The sequence below is a fragment of the Balaenoptera borealis genome, assembly GCF_965194805.1.
Source record: "Balaenoptera borealis genome assembly, chromosome: 2".
NCBI classification, from domain to species: Eukaryota; Metazoa; Chordata; class Mammalia; order Artiodactyla; family Balaenopteridae; genus Balaenoptera; species Balaenoptera borealis.
The window spans coordinates 17,732,249-17,754,191 of record NC_138867.1 but is presented as its reverse complement, the minus strand read 5'-3'; the positions used below and the strand labels follow the sequence as shown (position 1 = coordinate 17,754,191).

Below are 21,943 nucleotides of genomic sequence, written 5' to 3'. Positions count from 1 at the left end.
CTTAGTCATATCAGGATATGTCAAGAAACGCAGTGTAGCTAGAGCCTTGGATGCATGCAGAAAAATAACAAGTAATTAGGTGTAATTTGTACCTTTTTTTGATCTGACTAGGTGCCTCTGCTTGGGCTCTCATACACAATTTTCACACCTTATTTTATCTAACTGTTTATTTTTCTGTCTCTTCTGATTTTCCGTAAACCCACTGTGGATGAAGATCAGTGCCATTTTGCTCACTGTTTTATCCCCAGCATCTGGCACAAGGCATCAGTTAAGATTATTTTCATGATTGAGATGACTTGTAATTAATTTGAGATTGGAGTGGGGTCAAAGTATTTATAGTGTACGTCAGATGTACAAAAAAGTGTGATATTTCCTATAGTAGATATCTTTCCTCAATGATGGTGAATACATTTGATCTTGCCAATGAAAAAGTTTCTCAGTGATATACAGTTAAAAGAGTCAAGGTTATAAATTACTCGATATTCTAAGGTTTGTTACTTCTGAGGACTCCTTCTCTTGTGATCCAACTTCCAAAATGGCACCTGGAGCTCTGGTTTTTCTCATTCCATTGGGGAAGTGCCACACTCTATTTCACACTGTCCCCAGTGTCTCTCTGTGATCACAGCAGAAGAGCCTAATGGTTTCCTTGTGGTGACTCACTGTGTCTGCTGTGAGTGCAGCTCTGCTTGTACAGCCTAGCGGTGGCCCTCGTTTGTCCATATGGCTACCTACTCACCCCACCCCTTCCGCTCAACATCCTCAGCTCTATTGATTTTGCCTCACGGGGGCACACGGGAAAGTTTTGATTGTCTATATATTGTGTGTTGTCTGAGGAGAAGCAAGGGAACTACCTCAGGCCCCTCTACATAAGTATTTTCCTCAGCATCTACATTCTTACCCTCAGGCATCATTTTTGACTTAATATTAGGATTCTCTGAGGCAAGTACAGTCTTTCAGCATCGCAGGGATGGAAAAAAGACATCAGATATCAACCGCCTAGTCTTAACAACCAAACGCCTTTCAATCTAACCCTTGTCTAGATCCAGAAAACAAAGACAGGATTCATATCTAAAATTTGCCTTTTCTTTTCCTCTACTTATCTCATCAGCTTTTACCAACAAAAACGATATTCGTTTATCTCTTCTCTTTCTATATAACACTGTAATGCTCTCTAATTTTTCAGTTACCTTATAGACTAAAAAAGCAATGAAAAAACAAAACAAATATCAACAACAAAATTCTCTGAACTGAGACAACCAAGCTTGGATCCTAACATATAAAAATTCCACCTTGGGAATTTTGAGAAATCTTCTTCCTCTCTCCTCCAAGGAAAACTGAAACATAAAAAGCATTTGCTTTTAGCTTGTTTTCTCACCTGGACTTTTATTACACAACTTTAGCACTATCTTGATATCCACAGCAAAGCAACGGCCTCCTCATTTTCAGCCAGATTCTGTCTTCCTTGTAAAGCATGGAGTACATTTCACTTTCTGGCTAAAGAAGCCTTAAATCAGGTAGGATCTAGAAATCACCTGGAACAAAATTATTCTGATTTAATATCTTCCTCCTATACAAACTTTATTTGGAATGTGGTTGAAAGTCATTGAAGTATATTGAGCAGGAGAGTGACTGAGTCATAACTACAGGTTTGAAAGTCACTGTCAGAGGGTTGGAAATTTTTACTGAACCAGGATGATCCTGGAGGTAGGGAGATCCATTCATTGCTAGATCAGTGATTGAGTGGGGGAGTAAGATGACTGTGATTTTAGACTATGATGCTTCAGGTGAAAAAGAGGAGGTAAACTTGCGATATAATTTAGAGGTGATGTAGTGACTCATTGGATAAAGTAAAAAAGGAGCAGTGGCAGTGTCTTGGGCTTTATGTCATTTCTTGAGAGATAAAATGGAGGAGGAAGAGCAAATTCTAAGGAAACAATTATCATCCAGCTTCCTTTGGGGATGTGGATTACCAATGTGGTATGGAAACCCAGAAGTAGATTCAGAAATGGAATATCAGCAGGTGATATGAAGGCTTAGAAAATGTAAATATATGGAGAAGACAGTTTAAATTTGAGGAAACAATTAATAGTATAAACTGACTTTGTATATTGTTGTGGAGAAAGTCAACTTCCCTCTTTATAAACATCAGTTCCTAAGAGGCAGAAGTCAGTAAACAGAAATATTAGACAATATATTCTCTACATATTGTAAAATAGAATATTATTTTATATGTGCACATATAAAAATAACTGTTGGGCTTCCCTGGTGGCACAGTGGTTGAGAATCTGCCTGCCAATGCAGGGGACACGGGTTCGAGCCCTGGTCTGGGAAGATCCCACGTACCGCGGAGCAGCTGGGCCCGTGAGCCACAATTACTGAGCCTGCGCGTCTGAAGCCTGTGCTCCGCAACAAGAGGCCGCGATAGTGAGAGGCCCGCGCACCGCGATGAAGAGTGGCCCCCACTTGCCACAACTAGAGAAAGCCCTCGCACAGAAACGAAGACCCAACACAGCCAAAAATAAATAAATAAATAAAATTTAAAACAAACAAACAAACAAAAAAAACTATTCCCTTTAAAAAAATATACTCATTGTCTGCAATTCAAATTTAACTGAGCATCCTGGAATTAAAAAATAAAAATAAAAATAAAACTGTTATGGGAACAGTTATTTGCCTCTTTTCATACATTTATTTTCCTTTGTATAATTCTCATAGCTTTTTTATTTCGCAGCATTTCCCCCCTTCACCTCTCCTCAAACAGTGTCTTTAAAAAGTCCTCTTATACTTAAAGTGCATGAAATCTTTAGAATTTCACATACTGTTTCCCTGAGGGAATTCCTTCCTGGCATTTCTGGGAAAACTGATATGTTTTTCCAAATCTTAAACCCTGCGAAAAATAAGTCCAGAACTTTAGAAAACAGGAAAAAATATAATTCTCCTACAGGAATTGAAGCTTAACAATCAGTATAGGGAAGTTAGGGGACCAAGGAATTCACTGAGATCAAAAAGAAAGTCAAACCAGGGAGCCTGGAAGGCAGAGCTGAAGGTTAAGGTTGACCTTTTCGGGAAACTGAAAAGGATCGCATTAGGGAAAGCAGATACCACTAATAAAGTCAAAGCACAAATGATGGGCTGGAAAAAATATTTACAATTAAATCATAGAACAGGGCAAATTTCTCTAGTACATATATAAAATTTCTACACGTTATTGAGAAAAAGAATGTTACTGAATTACAAAATTGGTGAAGGGTATGAGGACTTTATGGAAAAAAGAAACATAAATGTGTCTTCAGCATATAAAAAGATATTTAAGACCATTCCTTATAACATAGATGCAAATAAATACTGTAATGAGATACAGTTCTTTTAAAACCTAAATGATGGGCAAACACTGGAAAATTTGGTAACAGATAACAAAGTGTAATCCAACTTTAAATAGCAAACCTCAATTCAACCACTCTCTACATATTCGTTTAAAAAGATAAAGTTACTCCATAGCACTTGTCAACATCTAACAAATTATATATTTTATTTGTATTTGAAATAAACTGCCTACACCAAGAAAACATAGACTGCATATACACAGTTCTTCCAACACCTAGACTTAACCTCTGTCTTTATCATCCAACCTAGTCCCTGAAGCCAGCAGAGAGAGTGCTACTAGGCCGTCCTTTCTTCTCCTCCTCCGTTTATCCTTATCCCACTTCTTCTTCTACTTTGTCTTCCTGGTCATCTTCATCTTCAACTTCCTCTTCCTCTTCCTACTTTGTGCCTGGCACGAAACTTTCAGCTATGTTAGGGAAAAATTTTTTCAGTGCAAAAAGTATCTGAGGATACCCAAAGCTTACTGATGTTGTAAAGAGTTAAATTCTAAAACTGTGTTGAGGTGGGACACAGATCTTTATTTACTGCTGTTGTTGTTTTATAGGATCAAATACTTTTATCAGGGGAGGAAGAAGGTAGATGGCTGTTATAATTGAACTCTGTATAATCTCCACTACATTTCGATAACGATTAGTTTAGAAACAACATGCCAGCAATTCTCCTGTTACTAGGACTAATGGTAACTTGAATCATTTCAATGATCATACAGCTGAGGTAGGAAACAAACACGACTGTTGTGTTTTTAAACCACGATCCTTCTGAACTGCTATTTTCCTTCTAAATGAAAGATAGTGTGAACTACAAATTAAAATCAAATGTCTTATAGTGAAGGCTTAGCCAGTTTATATAATAAATAGTATTTTCTTATCATTTTACATTAGTTTTCATTGATCTGTTAGGATATTTTAATTTTAGAAGAAATGACTGGAAATGTCAGAATAAGTGACACTTGGAAAAAAAGATCTGTCAACTAGTAAAGATAGACACCACAGTGGTCCTTTATATAAAATACTGAGAAGACCCACCACATTATAAAAATTCAAAACTTTTTAATTTTATTACTATTTAAGGGATTATTTAATTGGAAAATCATTTAAGGGGGTTTTGAATTTGATATAATACGGATATTTACAAGCCCGAATGAAGCATTTTAAAATGACAGTATTTTACTTTTATTTATTTCAACTCTTTTGAAGTATCCTTTGAAGACAATAGAGCCATGGAAGAAATTGTGGGATAAGGAAATAAAGGAATAAAATAAACAACAATGGGACTCATGGGAAATATTTCATATGTAAATAGATAAATTTTCTGCTCAGATCAAACATTTTTTGTGTTCTTCCTCTCTCTCATCTCTTTCTAGATGCTATATCTATTCTGTTTTCAAAATCTCACCTCAAATAGCCTCAAATATAAAATTTAATTTCAAAAGAGGATGAACTTGTAAAAGAAGAATATACATGGCCTCCCTTTGGTGATAGCTTTCTGTCTATAAAGTGGGACATTTGAAAATAAAAAGAGGGGGACACCGGATCCCAGAGATCCTTCAGAGATCATCATTGTTCATCTTCTCAATTTATATACCATGACAGGGAGATCCAGAGACTCTATTTTTCTGTAGCACACTCAATGACTTAATTTTGCTAAAACTCACATTTTATCATTGATCATTTTCCACTCTTAAATATTAACATTTTCTCTTTGGTAAGAGAATCATTATTATCATGTGTCCTTTTCATAAACATTTCCTTGTGTTAATAAAAGACTATTAATTTCAAAGATGAAAGCAATTCCATTAAAGTATGGAATACCATAAAAAGGGAGTGTTACCTTGTCAGTTTCAGCATTGTATATGCATTTCTAGGAGATTTAGAAATCTTTTCTGTTGCAGGTATGTTTTCTTTATTGCACTATTTTATACTAGAGCATATTGCAGGGTTAACAGTTTTTAAAAATGACTCATAATTTTGTGCACATCTCTGCCGTATTATTACAATCTGCATTCTGTTTAAGGTTTAATTTTAAAAATAATTCCCTCATATTAAAATACCCCACATTACATTATTGCTGGTCATGCAGAAAATTACTTTGCTGCAGGAAACAAAGCCATCCAGTATAATCTTTTCTCCTTATAGCAGAGGAGATAATAGGATTAATCGCAAGTCAATATCTTGGAAGTAGAATACTTTGCTGGCTGAACTGAGCCATGCCTGTCATTTAGAGATGATAGATAATTGAACTTATGTGATACTAGATAATCAAATGCATCCAGTCACCATAATAATGAATATTTTTAAAATCTTAAAATGTGTTAATTAGCCATTGAATATGAGGAGAAGCTGGATTAGCCCCACGGGGAACCAGGTGGCTTGTTGAGACATCATCATATAACCATGCCCACTTAGGCAACTTTCTCCTCAGCTTACCTGATACTATTTTGTACATGTAAAGACACTTGATAAAGTAGAAAAGGTCTCATACTGTGAATCTTTTAATGATTGTGTCTACTGCATGGCTTTGGGTATAACATTAGATCCTGATACTGCCCAGTGGCTTGATTCCTCAGTGGTTCTCTTCGTACTTAGTAGGGTTATTTTAAAATGTATTTTTCAGAACAATGTCTATATTCATTTTTAGGAATGCAGTTTAAAAATGAAGATTTTTACAAGACATTTGAGAATCTTTAGGCAAGTGTTATTATCATGAAATTTTGGATATAAGAAGAACTTTATTTCATATTATAGATAAAAAAATGAGGTGCAGAGGGGCTATATTATTTACGGAGGAATATAGCATTGCTGAAAGTGTTAGAATGAGAATTCATGTCAACCACGCTCAGTAAAACACTCTGCACTACTTAAAGCTATCTAGGAGAATTGTGAAATGAATCACTTAGTGTATTTAGGAAATTATAAGAGGATTTTTTTTTTAAATTTAACTCTACAATAAATTTTTTAAATGACATATCTAAAGTGTACCATAAATTGATCACACCCTGGTAACTACCACCTATATCAAGATACAGACCGCACCAGCACTTCAAACCCTCTCATATTTCCTCCTGACCCCTCTCTTCCCCAAAGGAAATGACTGTCTTGACTTCCAAACCCATAAATTAATTATATATATATGACATATATATTATATATATGACTTGTATTCTTTATGCCTTACATAATTTATTCAAAATTATGTTTGTTGGATTCCTTGATGTTCAATTATATAGTTGTAGTTCATCCAGTTGCACAATTGTATAATAAATCATCAGTTAAAGTTACCACAAAATATCCATTCTACTCATGATAGATTTTTTTTTTTATTAATTTTTTTTTTTTTTTTTTTTTTTTGTATTTTCCCAGTGACATATGATGTGGAACATCTTTTCATATGCTGATTGGCCATGTGTATATCTTGTTTGGGGAGGTCTCTATTAAGGTCTTTTGCCCATTTTTAAAATCAAGTTGTTTTCTTATTTTTGAATATTAAAGAGTTCTTTGTATATTTTTGGATAATAGTCCTTTATCAGCTGTATCTTTTGCAAATATCTTCTCCCAGTCTGTGGCTTGTCTTCTAATTCTCTTGATATTTTCTTCACAGAGCAAAAGTTTTCAGTTTTAATGAAATCCAGCGTATCAATTATTTCCATCATGTCTTAGGTGTTGCACATATTTCTTTTCAGTATAAAATCAAAGGGATCGCTTCTAATGTTTCACCACTTATAATCTTTGTAGATTTCTGGCAAGTTCACTATATCAGGTTTAAAAGTTTTTTTATATTCATAGTTTTCTAAAAGTTTAAATATTTTATTTTTATTTCTCATCTATTGAGATTTAAAATGATCTATTTTTTAATCTATTAACGTGGTGACTTGCACCAATAGATTTACTAATATTAAGCCATCTTTGTTTTCCTGAGATAAATTCAACTTAGTCTTGGTGTATTTTTAGTACGAAATTTAAGATGCATTTTGCCATTTTAAAAGGAATTTTGAGGCTTCCCTGGTGGCACAGCGGTCGAGAGCCCGCCCGCCAGTGCGCGGGACACGGGCCCGAGCCCCGGTCCGGGAGGACCCCACACGCCGCGGAGCAACTAGGCCCGCGAGCCACAACCACTGAGCCTGCGCGTCCGGAGCCCGCGCTCCGCAACAAGAGAGGCCGCGACAGCGAGAGGCCCGCGCACCGCGATGAAGAGTGGCCCCCGCTCGCCACAACCAGAGAAAGCCCTCGCACAGAAACGAAGACCCAACACAGCCACAAATAAATAAATCAATAAAAATACTTACAAAAAAAAAAAAAGGAATTTTGTATCTGTGTTCCTAAATGAGATTGGTCTACCATTTTTCTTTCTCACACTGTTTTTTCCAATTCTGGTATCATGGTTATCTCAGTCACAAGAAAAGAGATGGAGGTGAGGATTTGTTTCTCTTTCTATTCATGCAACAGCTTAAATAAGACAGCACTTACTTATTCATTGAAATTTTGGTAAAATTCACCTGAAAAATATCCAAATTCTTATGTTTTTCATTGTAGGTCAGATTCTAAAATGGTTATAGGTCTATTTGAGTTTTCTACTTTTTTCTGAAGCTGATCATTTTTTAGATTTCTAAACAATGTATTTATGTCATATAAGTTTCTAAATGCATTAGCATAGAGGCATTGAAAGTATTCCCTTGTGACCCTTTTCTTCTCTACAGTGTCTGTACTTATGTCCCTTTAAAAAAATTCTTTTTTCCCTTCATCAACCTTGCCAGAAGTTGTCTATTTTATTAGTCTTTTTAAAGAATTAACTTTTGATTTTGTTGCTAATTTCTGTTGCTTCTTTTATCTTCTAGTTCACTTTTCTATCTTCTTGAATTAAAAATGTGGTTCAATTATTTTTAGTCATTTTGGTTTTTCTAATAAAGTTATTTTAAGGCTATAATTTTTAAAATTCCACTTTGGCAGCAACCCACAACTTTTTTTTCTTTAAATAAATTTTATTCATTTATTTATTATTATTATTATTATTATTTGGCTGTGTTGGGTCCCCGCCTCTGCGCGAGGGCTCCCTCCAGTTTCAGCGAGCGGGGGCCACTCCCCACCGCGGCGCACGGGCCCCTCACCACCGCGGCCTCCCCCGCCGCGGAGCACAGGCTCCAGACGCGCAGGCCCAGCAGCCGCGGCCCACGGGCCCAGCCGCTCCGCGGCACGCGGGATCCCCCCAGACCAGGGCCCGAAGCCATGCCCCCCGCACCGGCAGGCAGACTCCCAACCACTGCACCACCAGGGAAACCCACAACTTTTGACATGTAGAGTTTTAATTGTTCAGTTATAAATATTTGTAATTCATGTTATAATCTCTTCTTTAATCCGTTAGTTATTTAGGGATGCTTTCCCACTCTGGCTAGCCTTTTATTATTAAATTCTAATTTCATGAGGTCTTTTAGATAGTGTGTCTTTGTTATTTTTTGAGTCTTCTTTTATGTGATAGAATGGTTGATATTTATAAACATTCCACATATGCATGAAGAGAATGTATTTATTAATTTTTATTGGAGTATGGTTGCTTTACAATGTTGTGTTAACCTCCACTGCACAACAAAATGAATCAGCTATACACATACAGATATCCCCTCTCTTTTGGACTTCCCTCCCATTAGATTATTTATATGAATTAGATATTATGGCTAATGTGTTTATAATCATGTTAATAAAACTTTGGTGCAATAGTCACACAGTTTGATTATATATCAAGGAGTGAAATTGTTGACTCAAAGGGAATGTTTATGCTCAAATTGTGTAGAAAAGGCCAAACTTTTTCCAATGTAGTTATATCAATTTGCAGTCTGATCACGAGTGTATGAAAATCGTCTTTCCTCTAAAACTTTGCTTAACACTGGTATGTTAGCCTTTTTAATTGTAACCATTCCAGTGGTGTGTAATTACTAAGTTTTTAACAATCTGATGAGCTCACATAGAAAATTTACTAAGATAAACTACATTCTGAGCCACAAAACATGCCTTAACAAATTTCAGTGAACAGAAATCATAAAATCTCTGTCTTTTAATTGGTGTATTTAGGCCATTTTCACTTAAAGTGATTATCAGTATTGTTGGGTTAATATCTACCATGTTTATAACTGTTTTCTACTCATTGCCCTTGTTCTTCATTTCTTGTTTGTCCCTCTTTTGCTGCCTCCTCTGGTTTTAATTGAAGTTCCATAATTCCATTTTATATGCTCAGTTAGCATATCAACTATACTTCTTTTGTAAAAGTTTTAATATTTGCCCTTGCTTCTACAACAAATATTGTAAACTAACTTTTTAACTGCTTTTTTAAAAGAATTTTTTAATAAATGTATTTATTTATTTTTGGCTGCGTTGGGTCTTTGTTGCTGCACATGGACTTTCTCTTGTCGCGGTGAGCTGAGGCTACTCTTTCTTGCAGTGCGCGGGCTTCTCATTGTGGTGGCTTCGCTTGTTGTGGAGCACGGGGTCTAGGCGCATGGGCTTCAGTAGTTGTGGCACGGGGGGCTCAGTAGTTGTGGCTTGCAGGCTCTAGAGCGCAGGCTCAGTAGTTGTGGTGCACGGACTTAGTTGCTCTGCGGCATGTGGGATCTTCCCAGACCAGGGCTTGAACTCGTGTCCCCAGCAATGGCAGGCAGATTCTTAACCACTGCACCACCAGGGAAGTCCCTTAACTGCTTTTAAAAATACCACTTCCCTTGTAGTACAGACATCATATAAGTATACTCAATTTCTCCCTCTTGCACCATGCGACATTACTGTAATCTACTATAATTACCTGATATATTGTTAATATTACTTTACTTAGATCAATTAAGAATAAAAATAAAATATTTTTATTTTAACTTCCTTCCTTCCTTCCTCTTTTTCTCTCTTTCTTTCTTTCTTTCTTGTTGAATTCTGCTTATTTATTTATGTAGAGCCAAGTAAGCAGATCTCAGGTACTATATTTCTCTGGATGAAACTATATCCAGATTTGAGGGTAGTTGGCATGCTCTGAAATTTTAGTTCTCTGGTGGATCAACAAATGTTGATGATTTTTAGTTTATTTATCTTTTTCTTATTGTTATGAGAGTGATGACCCCCAAATATTTTACATGCTGAAGCTCACCCCAGAAATTTCCCAGAATTCAGTTTATATATTGATTTGTTAGCTTGCAATTTACTATAGTCACTTTACAATACTAATAACTTAGATTATATTGGATTTTCTACACATGAAATCATTCATTTGTAAATAGTCACAGTTCTATTTTCCATTTTTTATATATCTTTTTTTTTTTCTTTCCTTCCCTCTCCTTTCCCCCTCCCATGCTTTCATTGCTTTACTGGCTAAAACCTTCAGTCCAGTGTTTAAACTAATTAAAAGGTAAATTAGGAAATATTTGAACCAAATGAAATTTAAAACTTTGATATTTGTGGGGTGCAAGCAAAAGAGTGGTTCATAGAAAATTCACAACTGTAAATGCTAATAACAGACAAGAAGAAAAAGAATTGAAAATCAATCTTTACAGTGTCTACTATAAAAAAGCTAGGAAGAGAAGAGGTTACATACTAAGCAAAAGCATACTAAGGTTACATACTAAAACAGAAGATTAGAACAGGCATCCCTGAAAGAAAAAATAAACCAATAATAAGGAAATTGACAAATCTGAAAGCTGTTACTTTAAATAAATTATTAAATTTGATTTAAAAATAACTAGGTTGTAAGAAAAAGAGTAGACTCTACTATATATCTAACAAGTAGTGGATATTAAAGGAATATTATTAAACAACCTTATTCTACCAAAACTAAAACACTAAGATGAAATTGGCAATATCTTGAAAGACATGAATGATCAAAACTGATTTAAAAAATACAAAACCTGAATCATCCTACTTCTAGCAAAGAGACACAATTTTTCATTGAAAACCTTCCTATAAAGAAAACTTCAAACCTCGGTGGATGCACTGGTAAATTCAATTACAAATATAAAGAATGAATAAGACAAGGAAATATAAGGAATCAACCATTCTTGCATGACTGAAATAAATCCCACTTGATCATGGTGTATGATCTTTTCGATGTGTTGTTGAATTCAGTTTGCTAATATTTGTTAAAAATTTTTGCATCTATGTTCATCAGAGATATTCACCTGTAGTTTTCTTTTTTGTGTTTTGTCTTTGTCTGGCTTTGGTATCACGGTGATGTTGGCCTCATAAAATGAGTTAGCAAGTGTTCTCTTTTCTTCAGTGTTCTGCAACAGTTTGAGAATAATTGGTATTAAATCTTCTTTGAATATTTGGTGGAATTCATCTGTGAAACTGTCTAGCCCTGGACTTTTGTTTTTTGGAAGGTTTTTGATTACTGTTTCAATCTTTGTACTATTGATCACTCTATTCAGATATTCTATTTCTTCCTGATTCAGTCTTGGAAGGTTTGTATGATTCCAAGAATTTATCCATTTCTTCTAGCTTGTCTAATTTATTGGTGTATAGCTGTTCATACTATTCTTTTACAAATCTTTGTATTTATTTCTTTTGTAATTATTTCTTGATTTTAATGATTATTCGGTGATACTTTGATGGGCAATGTTTCCCCCAAATCAAGTTGAAATCCATCAAGGAACTGCAGTTTTCTTTATGTCACTTTGGACATGAATACCTCAGGCCACGATAAAGGAATCGGTAATAATTCAGAATAGTTGACAAAATTATTTATAACAGTGATAAGTGGTGTGGGTATCTGAAAATGGATCTAAATCAGGCAAAGTTAATAGTTTTATTTCCAATTATGACAATCTTGACGACAAAAATATTTTATCAACCTTATGTCCTTTTTGTAGCCTTGTGAGAAGTAGCAGCACACTGGCATTTCCAAGGATTCATTATTCATTGGCATAAATTTGCATAGTGAGAGTTTTTGCAGGTGGATATTTACTGCAAAATGTTTTAAAGAAAAATCTCTGCAGAGTCCCACTACCCCCACCTCCACTTATTTCCATTAATGACACTCTGTACCCAGTTTGTGGGCAATGCACCATTCACAAAGTCAGTTTCATGTTCATCAGTAGGTGAATACACATAGACTGATTTTCCTTCTACTTCAGTGCAAAATCAGAGGAGATGCATGTGAGATAAAACATTTCTCTGCTTAGCTAGAATAGCACGTTCATAATTGTATTTCCAAATACTGAGATAAGTAAATTGCAATTGGAATCTCATGGTTTATGCATCTTCTCGTCAACTAAATCCCTCAATTTACCTTTAAGATTTACATTGTTATGTGTAAAAAACATTTTTTTCAGTTCTAATGTTTATCAATTATCTTTAAACAGTGAGAGATAGTAACATAGAATGTCACAGTATCAACAAAGCATAAATCGATCTGTGTAACATAATGTGGAAGGGAGTACTATTTCAAAATCCACTTTGCAGAATTGAAATTAAACATCAATAGCTTGGAGACATTCCTGTCTTATTTTCTAAATTTAATTCATGTTGAACTTTTGTAGTTACTTTGTACAAAGAGTATAAATCTTAATAGTAGTTTTAGTGACCTGTTTAAAGTGAAGAAGCTTTTTTTTTTCCCTAAGAGAACTTTCATGTAAATGTCAGGAGCTAAAATGCATAATTTTTTAATTGTTTGCTAAGATTTAATTAAATATATATTTTGCATTAACATACCAATAAGAAAAATCCGTATGATTGAAAATAGCTAGGAACACAAATATTTTACATCTCAAAAAGGAATCACTTTTCCATTTACTAGCATTTAATACATTTTGTTATATGAATAAAGTCACATGTAGAAATTCATAGAAAAAAATAGAAAAAATGTGCTAAAATGTTAGTGATGACCACTTTTTAAGTAAATTTATCTTAAGAACTTAGGATAATATCTGTCAAAAAGTTGAATTTCATGTTTCATTTTGGTGTACTGCTTATTTATATCTTTCCTTGTTCTACAAATATGTTTTAAGGTGCTTTCTATCACAATGTAATGTTAATAACAGTCAAATAACACAATAATAATGAATTCTTAGTGAAAAGTATTAAAACTATATCTTCCAATAACACTTCATATTTATTTACTATTTCAGTCCCACGATAAACACATGATGTATTTAGTATAATTATTCATTGTCTCCCAAGGACCCATAGCTAGATAGTGGTGAACCGAGCATCAGGCAGCTGAACCTCAAAGCCTCACTTTAAATGGAATATCCACAACTTTGTCATCATGGAAGGCAGAAATGAGATGAGTACATATTAATGTCAACACCTAATACCTAGGTTAGACTCTTAAAAAAGATTTGAGCAGAGGAATCTAAATCACCACTTTAAAACTTGTTTAATAGCAGTTTACTCAGCTTTATACAATGTCATAAAATAATCCTCCTCACTTCCTTATTTCTATGAGTAGAAATTTCCTTAAACTCTCCTGGCTACTTACCTCACTCCATACTCCCATCCAAGAGTGTTGTGTCCTATAGACAGTAGGAGAGCTAATCCAATGACCTGAGTGTTGGGCATTCAGTCTCCTCCTCCTTTCCTCTCCTCCCTTGTGGCAGTTGTAGTTTTCAACCTGGATAAATGAGTTTGCAGACACAGATGGACTCTTCCAGGTAAAGAAGAGTAACTGGTAAATGGAGAGATAAGGAGTTAGAAAGGCCAATTAGCTCACAGACGAGGTTATGTTTTCTGATCTAGCATAGAGAAGAGCATTTTCACATAGAGATCTTGCAGACTTTAGGGGACAGAACGATTTTGCATATTTTACCCTCTTTCCCACTAGGTCTGCAGGAAACCGTTCTAGGCAGGCAGCATCTAGACTGCTTCAGAAGACTCTATTCCCCTTTTATGTTCTGAATTGCGTTCAAGAGTTTACTGTTCAAAGTTCTGTTGATCACTGTATTTTTTTTTCAACGTAAAGTGAGTTTTTTGTTTTACTTTGTTTTGTTTTGTTTTACTTCTCGTCCAGCACTTTTGAGTTACTTATCACAGAATGGATTTTTTTTTTTCTTCTCTACATACTTGCTGCTTTAGGCTCTTGCTATAATTCTGTCCTGGTGGTGGTATGACCTTTTCTTTTGTTTTTAGGGCAAGCCACTTGGTATGATGAATAATTTATTCTGCTTGAATTTTTTCTTTTTTTTGGCCAGGAGAATCTTGAGAATTTTCCTTCCCAGTTTGAAAATGAACTTATACATAAACATACCCTGCATTATCTTTCCTGTGTAAAAATGTTAGTTACGCTTGGCTGCAACTGTTCAAGGACTTTCAACTTCAGATGATTTCCTCCCAGTACGTTATATCTATAATTCCCTTTCCAGACCTTGGCAGAAATTTACATTTTTTGATAAGCTAATATTGAGCATATTCAGAGCCTGTGTTTCCCAGCTTATTCCCTCTGTCTCTGGAATGAAGTGTTTTATCAAAGTACAATGTGCTCCAAAGAGGCCTTGCTTCAGAGCAGAAACAGTCTCAGGAGGAACAGGATATTTGACAAAATGAAACACACGTGCCATCAGGTATTATGTACGTTCTAGGAAGTTTCAGCTTATCCTAAGTGCTGTGCCCCACCTTAACTTTGCCACTTACCAAACAGAATGGCTGACTTTTATACAAGGATCCACATGTATTAATTCGCCTCCTCAAACTCATACGAAATGCATTCTGTTTAGATTGAAGTTTCTCCTTGCATCACCAGATAGTTCAGCTTTAACCCAAAGAATGCACTCACCTGCTCTTTTCTTCCACCTGCCTCTTTGTCTATGGACTTCTGAGCTCTGGATATCTTGGCCTGTCCTCTAGCTTTTGCTCCATTGACAACATAGACACTGCTTTGATCTGTGCGGTCAATTCTAAGACCATATATATATACATATACACATATATATACATATGTATATCTATACTCTCAAGGAGTGAATAAGATCCACCAGAAAATTTCAATAAGTTGTCATCTATGGTGATTATAATACTATCATAATTAGGTTACTTTATTTGGGGAATAAGAAATATCTTTGAAATGAGCTTTGTACTAGTTAGTTCTGTTCCAGTCTAATTCTATGGAGTTGTCAGATCTGGGACAAATGTAATTTACGGGCTGTTCTGTGCATTTTATACCAGCCGCTGGAGGTCATCCTCTAACCGTAACGTCAGTAGTTCTATGTTCTTTTCAAGAGGAAATCCAGAATTTGAGTCCCATTGCTGCAGAAACTGATTTGCAAAAGTATTCTGAGACTGTACAAAAAAAGACAAAAGCAATTCAAAATACAACTCCTACTCTGTGTTTCTATATTTCTTTTTTATTCCCCTCAGAATTGCATTTGAAGAATTTCCTGGCTGGATGCCAGTCCTATCCTAAGGCACTTTAAAGTGTTCTTGAAAAGGCTGTTCATTCATTATATGAATACAAAAACAGTGAGCAAAAGAAGCCTGAAACTTAGCTCACCAGTAATTGCTTCTTTATTTTCCTGTTTCTTTATTTTCCTTTATTTTATATTTCTTTGCAAGCACAGCCAAATTTAACATCCTGGTTTCTCTTTGGCTGGTTAGAGACTAAACGTGTCCCCTGAACAGCATCTTTCTATCTGGGCAAAGGAAATGTAGATTCTGCTACTTAAATCCTATCCTTTTCTCACCACCAGACATGGACATTTCAATCTTGATGTTTTTGTCATGATGATTTTGACTGTCTGCTTATGAAATCAAATCTTTCCATCATTTTCCATAAAATGAATGAATCTTCATAGAAAATATTTTTCTGGGGCAGACTCTGTTATGCCAGTTTAATTCTTCTATCAATTTTTGTTGCACTGTATTTAAAACATTTCTATTTACTTTTCCTGTTTAATTTATATTTTACATATAATTATTTTTATCAGGATATTGAAAAGTTTATAATTGTTATTTGATTCATCTGTTTTACTCCACATGAAATTTGACAATTATACATAAGTTATAGTGGGTTTGCTATTCTGATGTCATTTCTACTGTTGAACAATAATTAGTATTAAAGCTGCAAATATAATGAGCTTTATTTGGGGTCTTAGGAACTGCGATTCAGGAAACACAGATTCAGGTAAAACCTAGAGTATTCTAGGAAAGGGAAAGAGGCAGGAGCTTATGAAGGCAAAAGCCACAAGGTTGTTAAACTGTTCTTGCAAGAATTATGATTGGCTCTGATGCAAAAAGGAAATATTTGTCCTTAAGGGATAGGCTATAACCAGTTATTTAGGGTAAGGGTCCGATAAGTATCTTGAGTTTCTGGAATACTGTGTGGAATTTCTGAATGGCTGCATTAAGACTATAAGTGATCAAAAGTTTAGATTCTATCAGGCTGAGACCTACGTAAGTCCCACGTTCTCAGTGGATTCCCGGCTCCATTTAAAAGAGCTCTCTTAGCAATACCGAAGTCATCTTGATTTTTCTTTCATGCTAGCAAAGTTGCAGGTAAAACCATTGGCAGATTTATATCTTGCCAAAGATATTTTATTCTATCATTAGTTTTGAATAATACGATTTTTTTCAAATGCAACTTAAAATGTTTAAATAATATTTGTTTTTATTCTTTTTGGTGTACCATGTATATATTTCCAGATAACTGGCACCCCCCGCCCCAGTTTCATTACATTGCTGTATACCAGGTACAATCAGCTGAGTTTTTTAATAAGTATTATTTTTCTCTACTGCTCTGTAGCATTTATATAATTTATTTTTGATATTTTCAAGCTAAGTGGGCTTCCTCAATTAGTTTATTGTGGTGGTGGTTAGTAATTATTAATGTGTGTGTATTTTAGTAATTGATAATGTTGTTTGTGGTAATGTGGTCCACAGGTAATTTTTGCTATAAAGTATATAAATGAAGCGAGTTAGTTATTATTTCTTAACTATTAACTAAGGAATAGTTTTAGCTTTTTCCCACGAGATAATCTATAATTGGTGTTTTCTATTTACTAATTTCAATGCCCATTTAAGTCTTCAGTATAATTGTGATTATTTGCATATTTTAGTTTAATGGTCCATATAATTAGCAGAAGAAAGATAAAGTTGTTAGGGTCAGACAACGATGCCTAAATGTCCTTTAGGTCAAAATAAAGAGGTTAAGATATTATTTGTAATCTAAAGTTATGAAAACCAGAGGACTTTTTTTAAACTAACGATGGAGGTTATTATTCGTTTTAGTAAGGATATTTAAAGCAAATGTATGTCTTCAAAAACATTTTATATATATTTTTTGAATTTGCTAGAGATGCTATCTTTAAGCCTCTTAAACCTACATGAAAAAACTACTCACTGATTTTTATTCAACATTTTTTCAAGACAACTATGAATTAACAGGGCCTAAACATTTTTAGGACATGCTTAGAAAATACTATTTTTTAAGCCAAGAAGCTCAGAGAATTGGCCATCTGATCATTTTCCCTTCTTCTAGGAAAAATGGCATGAAACTTGGCATCTTTCTTAACACAAGATACTGAAAAGATTTCTAGATATTTAAATCACGGAAATATTTTGTACACTTTTCAATAAAGTAAAATAAATAAAAATCTGTACTGCTTAGTAATGTTCTTTATCCTAATAAAAAATAATCATACTTGCTATTTTTTTAATTCCTTCTCCCCCCAGCTTTATTGACATATAATTGGTATATACATTACGTAAGTTTAAGGTGTACAACATGTTGATTTGACACTCTTACATATGGCAAAATGATCACCATCATAATGTTAGCTAACACCTCTATCAGGTCACATAATTACCATTTTTTTTGTATGTGTGGTGAGGACATTTAACATCTACTCTCTTAGCAATGCCAAGTATATAATACAGTACGATTAACTATAATCACCATGCTGTACTTTAGATCCCCAAAACTTATTAATCTTTTTTGCTATTTTCATATTTCTAGTTTTTTAATAGGAAAAAAACATTTCTCAGTGACTTGAACAAAGAAAATATCATGTTGCAATTATATACCATCACTGTGCATAATTTCTGCCTGAGTGGAAGTGGTTAAAAATAGAACACCTCTTTATTTTGAATCTGTCATCATTTTCAGTTTCCCTGGTTGCAGGGTATCTTTTACTTGGGTACCTTTATTCAGATCTAAAGGTATACAGTGTTCCTTGTATCTGCTACTCCTCTATTTTTTACAGTTGTCTTCCTCACAGCTAATCCCTCATTACTCCAACCCCCTATTGTAGTTCAACGTTTTAATATAAAACTCCCCCTGTGCAAATTATCCTGTGGTTTTACTCTCCTGATTGGACCCTTATTGATAGAGTAGAATATCATGATTTATTAAAAGTGAGAACTAGAATTAGTGACAACACTGGCAGGTAGTATTTGATACTAAGTAGTCTCCAGCTATGGCTGCTAACGATTCCTCCCAATGTGTACGTGCATGCCAGTCTTCACATAAGAGACGAGTCTATTCATATTCCCCTTGACTTTGGACCAGCCCGTGTGTCTTGCTTTGACAGATGAAATGGGGCAGAAGAGATATGCTGTTGTGGAATCCAGTAGCCGTACTGCACGGAAGCCAGGAGGGTACATTGAGAATGAAGTACCATATCTCAAACCATCTTTCAGCTGAACGCAGCCTTGTAAGAGACTCCAAGCGAGACCAGAAGAACTGCACAGCCGAGCAGGAGAAAACTCACAGAATCATGAGAAATAATGTTATTATTTTTTTTGGAAATAAAGTCATGTCATTGAAGACATAATTAGTTAAATTAAGATGAGATTATACTACTGTAGGGTGGGCCCCTAGTCCTTTAAGACTGATGCCCTTATAATATGGCCGTATGAAGACAGAAACACAGGAAGAACGTCATGTGAGGACTGTGGATTAGCGCGGTGGATCTACAAACCAGGTGACTCCAGGTGTTGCTGGCAAAGCACCATACGCCAGGAAGGATTCCTTTATAGGTTTCAGAAGGAGCATGTCCCTGTAGACCCCATGATTTTGGACTTCTAATATCCAAAACTGTGAGACAACAAATTTTTGTTGTTTAAAGCCAGCGAGTTTGTGGTACTTGTTAAGGCAGCCCTAGGAAACTAATACAAAGGTCACTCCCTGCCTGTCAACAATGACAACAGCAACAGCAACAGCACACATACACAACCTACATAACAAGGACTGCAGCAACAACAAACACAACAAAACTGGGCTTCCCTGGTGGCGCAGGGGTTGAGAATCTGCCTGCTAATGCAGGGGACGTGGGTTCGAGCCCTGGTCTGGGAAGATCCCACATGCCGCGGAGCAACTAGGTCCGTGAGCCACAACTACTGAGCCTGCGCGTCTGGAGCCCGTGCTCCGCAGCAAGAGAGGCCGCGACGGTGAGAGGCCCGCGCACCGCGATGAAGAGTGGCCCCCGCTCGCCGCAACTGGAGAAAGCCCTCGCGCAGAAACGAAGACCCAACGCAGCCAAAAATAAATAAATAAATAAATAAATTTTTTAAAAAAACAAAAAAAAACAAAACTGGAATTGCCTCAAAGCTCCTCGTTGGATTTACCCCTATGTCTACTCTTTCAGATCAATGACATAAAATCTCTCAGTAGAGACCATAAATTCTTTGTTTCTGACAGACACTGGCATTCAAAAACTAGGGAGCTTTGGAAACAGAGATTATATTTATGGTTGGGGATACTGAAGAGAGAATTTTTGGTGGCAGAATTTTACTAAGTTTCTAAGTTGGGACATGGAGAACCAAGGTGAGTTTCTGTATAGGTTTCCCCCATTCTTCAAACTGATAGTAGGATTGGTTTATTGTGATTCTAGGGGAAAAATCAGTGTTCTCACTTGAAAGAATGAAGAAAAACAGTGCAGCAACCTTTTCATTGCAAGTGCAAAATGGCAGTCCCCAAAGACTTCCTGCCACAAGAAAGTGATAAATATGAAGTCGTGGTTGCCATATTTTTGAGGGGATAAGTAAAGTTTTAATTCTGATGTGGAAATCAGAAAAGTAGGTTATGCCCAAAGGCAACACTCTTCTAATTATGATCTCAATTTAGCTATACAGAAATCAGAAACATTTCGGTCATTATTTATAGAATATAATTGGAACTATATATAGATTAAAACAAGGTGGCCGCAGTTAGAACTGTGACTGACCATATTTTTACATTGAAAGATGATTCTTAATCACTCCTGATTCATATGCAGTCATTGATTTGGCTTATGTGATGTTAGGAGTCACTGTTAGTTCTGGATAGCAAGAGTAATTTGCTTTTTTTCTTGCAGGGCCAGCAGTTTGATTTACTGTTTCTCCAGCCACCTGGGTCTTTAAATTATCTGCCATGATATCATAATTCAGTAAGGTAGGCTTTAAACAAGTGGCCTAAATCTAATTCAAATGCTAAATTTACTCATTATACTGATGCCATTTTAGCTAAAAGTAATTGTGAAATAATTGTGTTTGAAGCTCTGTCTTTCTTCATTGATTTTATTGCAGAAAAGGATAGGATATTATGTAGAAAGTAAGTTAGAGGTCATTCCAGACAATATAGCTCCAGTAATATGGGGCAAACATGCTCAAGACCAAATAAAGACTTTTATTCTTTAGTCCCCTAAACATCAAAATAATACTTAGAAAGCAGTTTGCTTATTTTATTTCTGGAAATGGCGTATCTCACATCTACTATGATTGTTCCCTTTCATCATATCATCATATTAAGAAAATGTGTCAGAAGGAATATAAATCCTGAACAATGTGGTATCTTAAAGCCTAACCATGCCTCCCATCTTCTGGTCTCATTTACTCACTCATTCAACAAGTATAAAGCACTCACTATACCCCAAGCACTTTTCTAGAAACTAAGACCACAATTATGAACAATTAATATCCTCAAAGAGATTATATTCTAATTGAAGACAGACAACACATTTTTTAAAAGTATAAAAGCATCATATATCAGACCTTAATAAATACTACAGAGAAAAATTAAGCAGGGTAATGAATTAGAAAATAATAGGAAAGAGACTTTTTTTTTAATATGGGGTGATCAGGAATGACTACACTGACAAGATAATACTTCAGCAGAGTATTGCAGTGGTCAGAGTGGTCAGATTGAAGAGCATGGGGTGACCAGAAAATGAGAACTCCAATGTTAATGGAGTTCAATGGTACAACATTGGCAGAAGTCTTAAGTTGCTGCCTCTTGATATTCTAAAATCTTTGTAGTCACTCCTTAAAAATATTCTCAAGCTTATGGACTGCTTTACTAATATTGCTTCTCAGATCATGGGAGATAATGAATCAGCCTTGGTAGAATTAAAAATAGGTTTTATAACACGTATATACATTCCAAAGTGCTTCTTAATAATATTTATTGATACATATTTCTAGACTGTGGCAAATGAATTATCTAATTGTTCAGGCCAGTGGCCTTTCAATAATTGGAATGACAGACCCAAATCTCTGTGAACAGCCCCTTCCAGGCTCACATAGTTGAGATTATGACAAAGTTGAAATCTTTGGTTCTTCTGTAGATTCTCATGTAACTTCTGGTAAAACTTCATAATAAATCAATATTTGTTGATACTCTGACAAGGTTGAAA

General features: G+C 35.2%; 1 protein-coding gene across 14 annotated transcripts in view; it reads right to left on the bottom strand.

The window, feature by feature from the left end:
• LOC309623713 (uncharacterized protein) overlaps positions 1-21,943 on the bottom strand; it is a 244,439-nt gene that overhangs the window by 18,942 nt on the left and 203,554 nt on the right. For 12 of the 14 annotated variants that reach the window (XM_082380816.1, XM_082380817.1, XM_082380814.1 and 9 more), the window contains 2 exons: positions 13,825-14,010; positions 11,525-11,626 (listed from right to left, as the gene is read on the bottom strand). In XM_082380816.1, coding sequence (XP_082236942.1) covers positions 11,525-11,626; positions 13,825-14,010 — 288 coding nt within the window. Of the gene's footprint in view, positions 1-11,524; positions 11,627-13,765; positions 14,011-21,943 lie in introns of those variants that run through there. The other 2 variants (XM_082380812.1, XR_014241476.1) reach the window with 2 other exon arrangements.